This window comes from Tachypleus tridentatus, chromosome 12, assembly GCF_004210375.1.
Source record: "Tachypleus tridentatus isolate NWPU-2018 chromosome 12, ASM421037v1, whole genome shotgun sequence".
Lineage (NCBI taxonomy): Eukaryota > Metazoa > Arthropoda > Merostomata > Xiphosura > Limulidae > Tachypleus > Tachypleus tridentatus.
Window position 1 is genome coordinate 6,935,366 of NC_134836.1, and position 14,120 is coordinate 6,949,485.

General features: G+C 30.0%; 2 protein-coding genes across 4 annotated transcripts in view; one reads left to right on the forward strand and one right to left on the reverse strand.

Annotated features, from left to right (window-relative positions):
- The window catches only part of Mtpbeta (mitochondrial trifunctional protein beta subunit), a 44,316-nt gene extending 43,403 nt beyond the window's left edge, over positions 1-913 (forward strand). Inside the window, exon 15 of the mRNA XM_076469699.1 lies at positions 208-913. Within this exon, the coding sequence (XP_076325814.1) occupies positions 208-246 (39 nt within the window). The 3' untranslated portion in view covers positions 247-913. The remainder of the gene's footprint in view (positions 1-207) is intronic.
- LOC143233449 (phosphatase and actin regulator 1-like) overlaps positions 826-14,120 on the reverse strand; it is a 59,563-nt gene continuing 46,268 nt past the window's right edge. For 2 of the 3 annotated variants that reach the window (XM_076469698.1, XM_076469695.1), the window contains exons 7-13: positions 12,955-13,127; positions 12,112-12,268; positions 10,648-10,703; positions 9,527-9,588; positions 8,648-8,785; positions 4,472-4,548; positions 826-1,976 (exon numbers count right to left, since the gene is read on the reverse strand). In XM_076469698.1, coding sequence (XP_076325813.1) covers positions 1,961-1,976; positions 4,472-4,548; positions 8,648-8,785; positions 9,527-9,588; positions 10,648-10,703; positions 12,112-12,268; positions 12,955-13,127 — 679 coding nt within the window. In that variant the 3' untranslated portion in view covers positions 826-1,960. Of the gene's footprint in view, positions 1,977-3,961; positions 4,079-4,471; positions 4,549-8,647; positions 8,786-9,526; positions 9,589-10,647; positions 10,704-12,111; positions 12,269-12,954; positions 13,128-14,120 lie in introns of those variants that run through there. The other variant, XM_076469696.1, reaches the window with a different exon arrangement.

Here is a 14,120-nt window from a genome sequence, read left to right on the forward strand (position 1 = left end):
AACAAAGGTACTGGAAGTAGGATAAGTAAAGTATGTTATAGAGAAAGATTTTTCTAAAATAAAATTTTTTAGGACAAAAACAAGTAACTAATCTACGACCATTGTATGTGGTATGTAAATGTTTTCTGAATATATTTTACTTTGTTCAATCTTCAGTGTGAACATTATGGACACTTTAATTGTAGTCATTTCATTTTGTTTTACTAGGGTCACAGCAGCATTGTGGAACGATATCCAGTTAAGTAAAAGTTTAATGTTTTATTCATATGCTTATCAATGCAGTTACTTATGTAATGTGAGAGTAATAGAATTATGATGTCTTAATGGTACAGTGGTTGTTAAAGAGAAATATGTTTATCTATCCCGTATCTATGTATAATACTTTGTGAAAGATTTAATTTTTTTTCTGTGACAGTTTTGTAAATTATAAATGTTGTGGAGTGTTACACACTGCAATACCTGGACTTAAATATAAGGATTGGTATTTTCAGAATGGAAACATAACTTACAATTAATTAATCAATAATGATTTTCCCCCTTTTGTAATGCCACTGATTCTTCATTTCAGTATTTACTAAAAAAAATATTTTTGGGACCAATAGCTCTTTTTAACCCTAAAATCATTGTTTATAACTTATTTCCTTGAAACTTCAACAATTACAAATTAAAGAATGTGGAATGCACAATAATTTCTATAGTTTGTGTTTTTTACATTAAATGAAAAAATTCATACTCTAGTGAGTTTAGTTTTTAAAAGTAGTCGCTTCTACTTAAGGGTGGTTTTTTTTCTACTTCATTACTATTGTAACAAAAAACACGCTTACCTAAGGAAAATAATTGTACAGTTTATTACTAAACTTGTATTGTTACAGTTGATCTAACTTACCAAAAATAAAAGATTTATTCTACAAAACATGGTCTGTACAACTCGTGTTTGCTTGACAAGATATTTACAATGTTTACATAAATTTAGAAGTCCATTGCATGCTTCAGTATTATTTAGTCTGTAAAATCAAAATTACTATTACACGAGACTAAACTAAATATATAGGTAGTACAATTCAATATTTTAACAATATGGATTGATAGACAACAGTTAAACACAGGCACAAAGCTTTTGAGATTGGAGAGCTATTTCTTCTCGCATCTCACTTTCACCTTAGGTGGTGCTACTTTTAGAACATTATAAAATTAGGATTAGTTCAACAGAACTTACACATTTAATAATAGGAGGGAACTTCAAAAATGTGGAGTGCTGTGATTTGTTGAAAGAAACTTTAACGATTCTATACTTTAAGATAACTCGCAGTGCATTATTACTTTTTGTAAAGTAGTTTAGAAAATTTTTTCCTGGATTATATGGATAAAGAAAGCATACAACATTATATTAATGATTCATCCATCTCGGAAGTATTGTCATTATTTCAGTGATCATCTTCCATTAAAATTACTAAACATTTTAGAAATTACATTAAGAGATGTTGTAATGAAAGATGAAAATCAGCTTCTAATGATTCACTATTGCATGTTTTTTGTCAAATGATTATATTAACAGTGAGGACATAAGGGCTGTTGAGAACAGACATTTTTCTAATATACAGACATTCACTATATTACAATATGGTATATATGTTTCTTATAAAATTATCAGAGTTTAAACATAATCCTCAATTCTAAAACTGTAAAGTTCCAATAAAATATTTAAAACAATCGGTGAAACACTTTTGTCCTTATAGCCCAAAACACAATCACGTTAAAACGGGGGTTTTCTTGTTAATCTATACAAGTGGAGGTTTCCTCATCAACAATGTCTGACAACAGAATATCACTTCTTAGATAAGGACCAGTCAGCTGGCTTCAAACAGTTGTCTGAGGTCTAACACAAACCCTGCATTACTATATATATTGGAATAAGGGAGGGAGTATACCATACACCTGCTCCCTATTAGTCGACTGGTTCTCAAGGTCGATGAAATCTAAACAGAAAGACAGACATTAGCCAGAAAACTATTCAACTGTGCTCACTCTCATAGTAATATTATACATATTAAAATAAACATGTTCACTTGGTGATACAATAAAGAAATGATACAAAATTTTCTAATCATGATATCATCTGTTTGTATAAAGTATTATTGATCCTTGTTAAGTGATTTTCCAACTAAGGCCGTGACTATGTATGCTACTACAGACACAGTTAAGGTATCAACTTGAACGAGGAACATATCACCCATTCCTGGAGGAAATACCAATCTACAGGCCTGTGTAGCAGTCATGTTTTAGCAGAAACAAAATGCTGTAAGCCTCTCAAATATTTCTAAAATCAAATCTTGGAAAGGTTAACTTGTAGAATGTTTCCTAAACTCGCAAATTATACCCATTTGTGGAACTTAGCTTTGGTCCAAATAATGGTTGCCAGATTTACTAGGTATTGGGTATAAATATGGATTTTGTTAATTTCAAAAAATAAGTGACATAGGCCTCAACAAAAATTCATTTACTTCCAAGACCCTCTCACCCACATTATTTTTATTTTGACAAGAAGTATGTTTCATTTTTTATAATAAATAAACCACAGCTGAAATAATAAGCTGTGGTGAGAGGAAAACCCACTTGTAGAGAAAATTATATATTTAAAAATGGCTGGTAGGGGTAGAGAAAGCATTAGTTCTTTCTCTACCCATACAACCTGTTTTTAAATACGTAAAACACAGCTGAGAAAAAAAAATTTGACAAGGATTTACAATTGAAATGTTTATTTTGTAATATACACACAATCATTTTGGTATTGATATAATAAGTGTAGGAAAGATTTTTTTGCCTAGACATTATTTACAAATCATAACAGAAACTTAAGAATAAGCTTTATGGACCAGACTGAAATTACTCCTTTATAAATTTAATGTTCTGTGAATCGCTCATGTGAGTGACACATGAGTGAAAGTGTAAATAGCCAAAACTACTAAGGACTAGATTTTTTGGGGGAGTTTTAAGTGAAAACAACTACCAAATGTGCAAGTTATTTTTTAACAGTACAACAGGGTGAAACAAACAAGAATATCTGTTCTGTTGGACATAAGTGTATCTAGTATGTACATCATCCAAAAGAAAGAAAAAATAGACAAACAGGCTCTCTCATAGGGTTATTCTAATGACGTTAGTATTGTTGCCACTCGTTATGACTTATAAGCTCAGTTTTCTCTAGAACAGCCAGTGAAGTTTGATTAAGAGAAACAACCCTTTTCATGATACTTAAATATATCTATCAATCTGACAATATGTTAAATGCTGATGGCCCTATTAGTAATATATGTTGTAATCTGCATCCTCAAAGGTTCTCCAGGTCAATAGCTTTAACACGAGATACATGTTACTAGTAAATTGTTTTATCCATTAAGACCATCTTAATCAGTTTAAAAAACAAGTATAAAAATTGCATTTTTTTTGTGAAATTTGCTATCATAATGAAAAAGAAATTGAATCTTTATGTTGCCAAAAATACACTATGAAACATGGGTTCTGAACTGCAAGGAAGAAGTGCCAAAGCCGACTAGTGCTCCACCCTGCACAGCTCGAGGGAATAGTGTCAAGCCTCATTTGTGCCACAAGAACAAAACTTGCAAACATATAGACATTGTTAATACATGTGTCTACAAAAAAAGAAGAGATTATAAATTACTTCATTTATTATATTTTATATTAACAGCACAGAATTAAACTATACGCATGCACGTATACATGTTTGTGTATACACATTTTAATAATTACTTGATGTGAAACGTGCTGCTGGTGCTGAGCAACAATTCTGTCAAGACGTGAATGTAGTTTTATCAGACACACATGCAGGCTGTGGGCAATAATCATCCTGAATTCTGTACTTAGTTTTCACAGAAGCCATAGTTAAAAAATCCAGTTTCACATAAGTACCTTGTTCTGAATGGCACTACCCATTTTTGTTCCACAGAAGAGGCAATACTGTATTCACTGGAGCACTCACACCAAAACTTCTAGGTGACATTTCATAGAACATGGTTTCGAAGGAGCTGTTCAATGAAATGTCAGAGAGCTCTTCTAGCATCTTTGTTGGAACAGAATAAAATGCAATTTATCTTCGATATTCCTAAAAAGGGTTTTTTAACCTACAGATATGCCAGTGCATATCTCACTTATCTAATGGCAGGTTAGAATGTGACATCATTACACCTGTAACTGTACTTTTACCTGTGTTCAAGTCAATGTTTAGGAGTATACTGTATACTACACCACACTGTTACATTGTAATTTATTTAATTATAAACTGTAAATTTGCCAAAAGAGTTTAAAAAATGTTAAATAGTTATCAGGTGTAGTGTCATTTATAAGTTAATTTTTATGAACCCAGTGGGGCTGGTAAAAGTTATAGAATGTTTATATAGCTGTAAAAGTTAGCATAAAAAATCTATATCTTTAATATTTATACACTGTAACTGACCTTGTGAACTGACGACTGGCTTCATGGACTTCCATTTCTAAGCTTTTAAATTCATTCAGTTCTTTCCTTATTGCAGCCTAAAGAGAAAAAGAAAGCACATTTATTTGTAAACTGTATCAAAGAAAGAGTTCGTTTAACCTGTATTTATAATGAGTACACATCTTCATAATCTATACCAAACTAAGTGTTGTCTTCATAATTTGTACCAAACTTCTTGTCTTTGTAATTATATCAAACTGAATGTTGTGTTTGTAATCTGTACAAAACCTAGTGTGACAAACTGAATATAAAGCTTGCAACAAAATTAATCCTATCTACATAACCCTTATCATACAGTGTTGTACTGCACTATCCTGACAACAATACAGAGTAACATCAGAGACATGTCATTCAATACCCAACTACTTAAATGCCAACCTAGTACACATGATTGTGTCTCAATTCCATTATTTTTCTTAAGAAAATTTTTACCTTTTACAGTGCAAAACAAACGTTAGCTTTCAACAAAAATCAGAAAGTCTCAATGATGAGATGGGTACTGAACCCTTGGAGCAAAAAATGCAAATGAATGTTTTGAGTATGGGAACTATTCAAAAAAACTTTGATGCAAAGGATATGAAAAGCATCAAACTTTTTTTGAATCAAAATTGACTGGCAGTTGAAAAAACAATTGGGTATAGGATTTTACACCATGTCAGACAGGAGTCATGATTAAAATCTTTCATAAAACATTTTCATTTCACTTTACAAACAAAAACACATTCAACATTAAAACATTCCTAGATATAAAACTGCTTCTTTATACCATGCAAGTTTACTGTAAGACTACATCACTTGATAATATAGTTGTTGCTTTATCCCATGTCATTCTATTGTAAGACTACATCACTTGATAATATAGTTCTTGCTTTATCCCATGTCACTCTATTGTAAGACTACATCACTTGATAATATAGTTGTTGCTTTATCCCATGTCATTCTATTGTAAGACTACATCACTTCATAATCTAAAACAACTTCTGTATACCATTGTAAGGTCATTAAAAGACTGCATTAATTGATAATCTAAAGCTATTTCTTTACACTCTGTCAGTCTACTATAAGACAACTACATCACTCAATAATGTAAGACTGCTTCCTTATACCCTGTCAGTGTACTGTATGACATCATCATTTCATAGATGAAAATAATGTAATATGTTCCTAAATCTCAAATACAGAACTAGTGGAAATTCTGCTGCTTTATTTAATGAAAATTAGGGTCTTCATATAACCACTGCTAATTTAAACATGAAAACAACTTGTTTTCAAACCCTATTCTAGAACTTGTTTAAAGATGAAAGAAAAATTATGAAGACAAGCTAACGAACAACTTCGGAGTAAACCGTTACCAGCATCATTATAAAAGATAGAAATGTTTGCATGAATGACATGCTAATGGTACTTCATAATGATCTACTGGAAAATTGAATCACCTTGAGATTATGAGAACAATATCATGTCAACCCATATGTAAGGTCACAAAAATAACTAACTAACTAACTAGTAGCTTTGTGAGGAGCTGACAGTTTCAATCTTGTATAACTATTTTGTGAATGTTATGAACATCCAATTAAGTATACATTCTCACTCTCATGCACTAATTCAGTTAAATGTTTGGAAACTTTTGTTATTCAACATTTATATTACGAGTTATTAATTTCTATGATGCTCTGACCAAGTTAATAGCTTTGTCTTTTCTGCATTCAATTTGTTTTGAACATTACTGGTTCCTTAGAAGTTTTAGCCTAGTTCTAATAATAGAAATTTTACCAACTGTACTTCAATTAATCATTAACTTTACTTTTTTGTAACTAACTAAACTTGAGTCTCTTAAAGTGCTTTTTAATGTAATCATGGAAGAAAAATTCAACTTAAGTTTAGATAGGCTTTATAGCAATACACGTATGGAATATAAATGTTTTTATTTTATCTACAAAAGGCATAAGGAAGTAGAAAAAGTATATTCATTTCAACCAAAGAATAACAGCAAGTGCTACTTTTGGTACCTTCTCTGTAATAAATATTAAGTATGTAACTGAAGAATAGAGGGCAACATGAAATAAGATGTTTCATAATAAACAAACACAGGTTATCCAGTTTCATACATTTTATAATTTCATTTATAGTTAATTTCTCTATGTTTTATCTACAAGAAGATAATATGCATAAGCAATCCCAATGTACATAGGGTTTTATCCTTAACATATATTATTCATTATAACTTCACATTTAAGTGTCACTTTTTAAAAACCTCCCAATTTTATCACTAAAAATGTAATGGTAACCCCAGGTTACTACATATTCAATATTTACTGAGTATCATATATAAAAGATGTTTGGTGTAGGTAGTATTAAACTATTTATTTTGCGCAAGTTAATATTTCATGATTGCATAGTGTGTTTTTTTAAATAATCAGAGTTAAAAAAGTACACGATTGTTGGAGAGATTTATAAAATTTATGAGGCTACAAAGATTTATAAAAGGCCTCAGTGAGAAATATAAAAGAATTGACCATACAAGAGAGCCAAAAGTAAAGCCAAGTGAAAGAGGATTTCAGTAAGAAAAAAAGATGTAAAGTTAATCATCAGCCTAATGGTTGATATGTTAAAATAAGATTAACAGTTTTTTGACATTTTAGGATAATAATTTATCTCATCAAGTGTTTTAATGAAACTGAACCTGCCTGTAAGGAATTTTACAAATAGCAAACAATAATTTGGAAGACCTATACAAGGAATGCAGACATATATTGAAAGTAGACCTAAATACAAAAAATCAAACTGCATCAGAAGTTAAGGATACAACTGTGGTAACTCATGAAGCAGAGAAAGTGAATTATATACCAATACTATTGTGATAAAATAAAAAAGAAAAAGGAATAATTATATACAAATAGTATTTAAGATAAAAGTAGAAGAAATAGTTCAGCTTATCAACTGAATTCTGAAGAAAATAAATTGCTGTAAGTGGATTTTTTGGCAAGAAAAAGAACTGTGTAGCATTTAAGATACAGCTATGATATACATAGTGTTATATATTATAATTTATCTTGTACGAGTCTGATTTATTATGTTACATACATTATGTATTACAATTTCAAATTGTCAGAAATTTAAACTTAGAAGTTAATTAAATGTTGATATGTATTAAATTTGTGATATTTGCCAACAAGATTGATACACACAGTGTTCATTCTTAACAAATGTATTTTGATATACAAACAACAATACAATTTATAATAATAGTTATTACAAATATTGGTTCATATACAAGAGTTTCACAAATTTAAAAACTGAGTCTAGTCTTCTATCTGGTCTAGAACTGAATATTTTATTGACAGTCCTGGTCCATGATGAGCAAATTAATTCTGAGTTAATAGTGTTACACTTCACTTAAACTAGTTGTCAATTCTTGGTTGATGTTTTACCAACAAAGATATTTTATGTCCCCATAGAAATACTGACGTTCAAAGTTAATTCACTGAAGTTGAATGGTTTGTAATATTCAAAATCTGTGAATGTTCCTGATCCAATTCTGTAGTTTCCAATTAATAAGCATTAATCACAATTATAGTATCTTAAGCTTAAGTATACTGATTGTAGCTGCCAAACACTATTCTATTACTGTCTCTTAGCATATCAATTAATAATCTTTAGGTGACAGTCTAGAAAGTTCACTTGACCCAACAGTATTTGAATATATGCTAATGCTTTTGTAAAACACATTTTTGATTCTTACTCTTGAGAATCTTCTACAAATTTAGAGAATTGGTGGAACTTGGACAATACACATTTAACAACATATGTTACATGCATTAAACTGACAGTAGATATAAACGTAGATATTAAAATAAATGTATAACAGTAAATCTGTTACAATAGGGTAAAAAAAAATTTTTACATAAATTTAACTTGTTTTGAATACATATTATTCTAAATACAAGTGCAGCGCATGTTGTTCGTTTACTGTCAAATTCATTGCCAACAAGTCTCAGACACCTACTGTAGAAGAATCCTTAGACAAACAAACCCATATATTTAACTTACTTCAATATATTTATATTAAAAAAATAAATTTCTTAACACTCAGAAGTTTCTGCTCAAAGAACTACACAGAGAACGTAATGTCCTAACCTTGTCTTTTGGAGTTAGTCTTGTCCAAGGCTTGTCTGCTTTACGGTCATAGTCTTGAGCCTGTGTTACCTCTATGTAGTCATTGAAGCGAATAATTTTTCTTTCTTTTAATTCATCAATTGTTGGTCTGAAGCTCAACTGAATAAAAAAGTGTACTTAATAAAAAATAGGTAATACAAAAATTATAATATCACACCCAGATTATTTAAAAATTTGTACAATAGTGACTATAAGAAAATAAATACTCTCCTGATTATTAAAAACGTATTCAATCTACATGTTACCACTGTACCTTCTTCCAGACATGACAAAGTATATGTTACACATTTTTAAAAACAACAAAACAGCAATTCTACTTCACTTGGGGTCATGTGCTACTGATAAATGGCTTGGTTACAATATTCGTAAGTCTTAGTTTAAACTGGTGTTATTGAAATTGTGATTAGTCTTAATGTGAAGTAATATAATTCTTACTTTTCATGAATGGATAATGCTTTTTAATGTACATTATTTTTCTCTAACATTAGAACTCTCTTGAAATGAACGTTTCAATTATTTGCTTAGTCAAAGCTTTTTTTTTGTTACTTATTGACAATAAATCTTTAAAATCAAAAATAACATGTAAACAAATACTGAACAATTTTATGTTTGGAAAATGATGGTGTCCTTAGAGTAGACATAACCAATGTCTGAAACTGGAAATATATTATGATTATTTGGATACAAGGTAAATAGTTCCATCTTGCAAACATGCAAACGATTTGTGTAGAAATTGCATCCTTCACGTAATACACTAACAGAGGATAACTACTGAAGATTTTTTATTTATTTAAGAATATATAACGCAAAGCAGACACCTTTAACACGTTTTCTATTCACCTTTCGTATTAATGTTTTCTTTGTTTGTTCCTTTTCTTTTCTGAGTTCCTCAGGTGTTTGGTCTGAAAGAAAAAGTCATATTTTGCTTTTACTGATTATAACACATATTCTTATTATAGATATATATATCTATATATATATATATACAATTAACAATACTAAATTAGCTTCATGTTGCTTTAACAAGTGTTATACACATTTAATAACACTAGCTAAAATGTTTTTATACTAATATCAGAACATCAAAAACTATAAATAATTCCAGAATAAAGTTTGATATTACACTTTTCTAACTCACAATTAATTTCAACTTATTTTATTACAAGTTATTGCTTTTACAATAAGAAAGAAAATTTTTAAAACAGATATGACATTTTGATCATTGGTGCAATCATTCTCAAGCACACAAGTTTTTAACAGTAAACAATGTTTTAGTAGTTAAATCAGTGTTAAAAAAACTACTAACAATATAATTAAATTTAAGTTTTTCAGAACAGAATGTCATCATACTAAAACGTGAACCCGACATTAACAGACGAAAAATCTGAGAAGACTTATTAATAAAATCAATCAACCTTACAATTAACAAATATCCAGATACACCTCTACACGAGTTTGAAAATTATTTCCCCGAGCATTCTTAATCTTATGCAAATATTTCACACATTTCCATATTTATTAATTTTTGTTTGTTTTTCGTTAAGCCATAAATGGATAAATCTTTCAATTCATGCAAACTGATATTCACATGCACAAGTAATTGCTATCAATTCTACACACTAAAAACCTTCTTTACTGTTAAAACTTGTGTATTTAAGAATGACTGTACCAGTGGTAAAATGTTGTGCCCATTTTAAAGTTTTTATACTTATTGTAAAAGTTGCAACTTGTACTAAAATAATACAGTAAATTAGTAAACTCAAAACTGTTAGTTTTGACTTAATTAGTTTGTTTATCTACCGATAAAAACATCAGTCTTCTATACTACTTGCTGAAGAAGATAAATATTCTATTAGATGCCAAAAGTTAAAACTGAAGATCTATAGCATATACTTGTTGTACTTGTACTATGTATGCATAACATCCAAATTTCATTGAGTTTAAAATACCACAGTACATACATTTGAGAATGTTCCTCTGCTCAAGTTCTTCAGGAGAAGGTCTTAAACTCAGCCGTCTGTCAGACAAGAGACAAAGCGAACACAATTAAATAGTCAATGCTTCTATGTATTTTTTTTATGTTAAAAATTACAACAGTCTTAATAATTATATTTTCAAGCCATATATATCAGTATAACAAAATACTGTAACATTTCCCTTGCATTATGCTGGCTGGCTTCAGCATTTAGTATTTGTTTTGAATGTTATTTTTGTATGTTAATTAGGATGAGTATCGTGATATTGTGTGTATTATTATCTTTAAGTCATAGCAGTTGGTGGACATTATTGTCGTGTAACAATAAATTATATTGCAAAAGTATGGAAAAATTAAATCTCTTCAATGTGTAAATAATGACGAATAAAGTATGGATGTAATTCACAAATGATCATGTTAGATTTAATGACTGAATGTAATCAATATAATTTTATTATGTTTTTATTCATTTATTTTCTGCAACTTGAGAATGATACATTAAATATTTGTGGTTTTATATTTCTTATAATCATTGTTCACACAGTCCACCAAGTTGTAAAGCTTTGAGCAGACATTTTGAACCGTTGTTGATACTGAATTCTAGTTCTACTTCAAACTTCGTATGATCTAATTGCACGTATTTGTTTGTTTTTGAATTTTGTGCAAAGCTACACCTCGGTTATCTGATCTAGCTGTCCCTAATTTAGCAGTGTAAGACCAGAGGGAAGGCAGCTAGTCATCACCACTCACCATCAACCACCAATGAATAGTGAGATTGACCGTCACTTATAATGCCCACATGGCTGAAATGACGAGCATGTTTGGTGTGACAAGGGATTCGAACCTACGACCCTCGTATTACAAGTGGAGTGCCTTAACCACATAGCCAGCATTTGGCGGTTTGTGACAAAAAAGTTACTTTTGAAACAGGTGTCCATAGTGCAAGTCATCCTAATGAAAACTATCTATAGTATAAAGCATCCAATACATTATGACAAACATAAGTCTGTACAAGCTCATACATAACACATTTATCCATCAAAGTAAACTTGTTCTCTGATAAATTTATAAAATACAAAATGTCCAACAAATGTAAATATACACTGTTAAAAATTGAAAAGTTTCAAAATCAACACATTTGGACCACAAGTCTGTTACCCATTGGCTACAATGTAAGCTCAAGTTAAAATCAATATAACTAACTGTTGTCTCACAAAACAGAACAAATTTTTTAGCTAAAGTATAATCTTTTGTGCTGAGTGCCACTCAACCTACATCATTCATCACACAAAACCACATTTCAAGAAAGAAAAATTTAACTGAAAACCTCATATCATATGTATTATTATTACCACACTAAACTTCCAACACACCAATCAGCCTTATGTTTACCATTATTACACTACTTTTAAAATATTTCATTGTATAATTTGTTGTTTCATTAACTTACCGTATAAGGTTATTTCCCACAGCCTCCCAGCTTTGCTGTTTTTCTTTTTTTGTCTGCAACTGAAGGATGTTTTTGTCAATAAGCTCCTGTCTATTAGGTCGCTGAGCTAATTTCATTGCTAGAGAATCTTTCCTAGCAATTTTAGCTGCTAACCGGGCTGTCAAGACACAAACACAAAAATAAATTAAATGTATAAACCTAATATATCTGGTAACGTCAACACAAATGTACAAGAAACACTACATTAGAATATACTTACTAAGCATATTTTATACTTGAAATAAATTCCTAGCACCTGAACAAAAAAATATATGGAAAAATCCTTGTTCAAAAGTAACTCAGACCCAGCACAACATTTTGCTCTAAATAAGAAAATAAAGGACAAACAGTATTTTATTTCAATAATAAAATGGTAACAATATACATCCTTTATCACCCTCCATTACTAAAGTCAAACTATCATAGATGCTGTTGTAATGAATTCTTAGTATGGCACTTATGGACAATGTATCATATTTGCTATAAATGCAGAGAAAAGTAAGTATGATTAAAGTTCATCTATAATTATTAGCAAAAAATTCATGCATATTATGCAGAGATGCCTTTAAGAAAATCTTATGGGTCAAACAACACATGCACACAGCCAGTACCCTTTGGCATTCTTCATTAATGACACTGTAACTGGAATAATAAAGAAAAAATAAGTCACCAGCTCACATCACATCAGAGAACAAATTTTCTTAGCACCTTTTACTCACTTCTGTTCTCTTGGATGTGTCTTACAACAACTGCTTAAATACAGTACCTCATATGAATGAATTTATTCAACACAGCTTTACTTACCTCGTTCATCTTCTCCATAATAATCCCTCCAGTTAATTGGTCCATCATCAGAATCGTCACTCGAACTGTCGTAATCTACTTGATTACTGACTGTGATGGCTGGTAAGGGTTTGTTCTCTTTGTTATCATGAAGATGAGAAGAGGTGACTGCTGTGTAGTCAGTAGTATTGTTTCTATAGGAGAGGAGGTCGTGGAACTTAACAAACAACACTTATTTTTTAACAAATTACAAACTTCAATATGTAACAGACAATAAAGGAATCACTTACTCAGCTGTGAACTAAAGTATAATTTGAAATGCTGTCTTAACTTCCATAAAAATCAGAAGTTTAATTTCACAAAATATTATATGCATGTATATATGCAGAACATATAACATTTGTTAGTAATACTACATCATTGTAAAACATTCTTTTCTAACCCAACACAGTTTCTAGTAAGAAGAACGTAACAAACTTTTAACTATATCTTTTGTATGCCAATGAAGACAAGATTTTTTGTTCAAGCTAGGTAAAATTCCATTATAAATTCTAATTGCTCAAAACTGTTAGGTTAGTAAAAAATGATGCAACTCAAATTATTATTAGTCTATTTGTGATGTCATATTATGTGCATTTCTACTGAATATCAGGTTCTGCCAGTTAAATCAACTTACATCACGAAAAATATAACACACACAATAAAGGTGTAATTACACTATGGACATTTATGTACAACATACACTAAAGTATGTTATCAGTCTTTCAGTTTTTAATAATGAGAATCTCTCCGTAATGCATAAACTTCTTGTATCACTTACATTCTAAAGTATCTTGGCACATGCGTTCTTAAAATTCTTGTTGTTGTTTTTTTCCAGAATAATGGGTGTGTCGTACATTCACTAAACTTAGCTTTTCCATGTACTTTTTTATATAGCAAAAGATGAAGACAACTAAAATAATACACAAGGATACACACACGAATACTGTTTTAAATACAATAAAAACTGTTAACATAAAATTAAAGTTTTAAACAAAAATTGGACTAAAGCTTATAAAAACACAAACTCCAGAGTTATTTATGTAAATTTTAATTAAGGGCATTGCCCCCACCTTCTCATAAACTGAAGAATACGATATACAGAACATTAGGTATACTGACCTGTGATATATAGTCATATTGCTCAA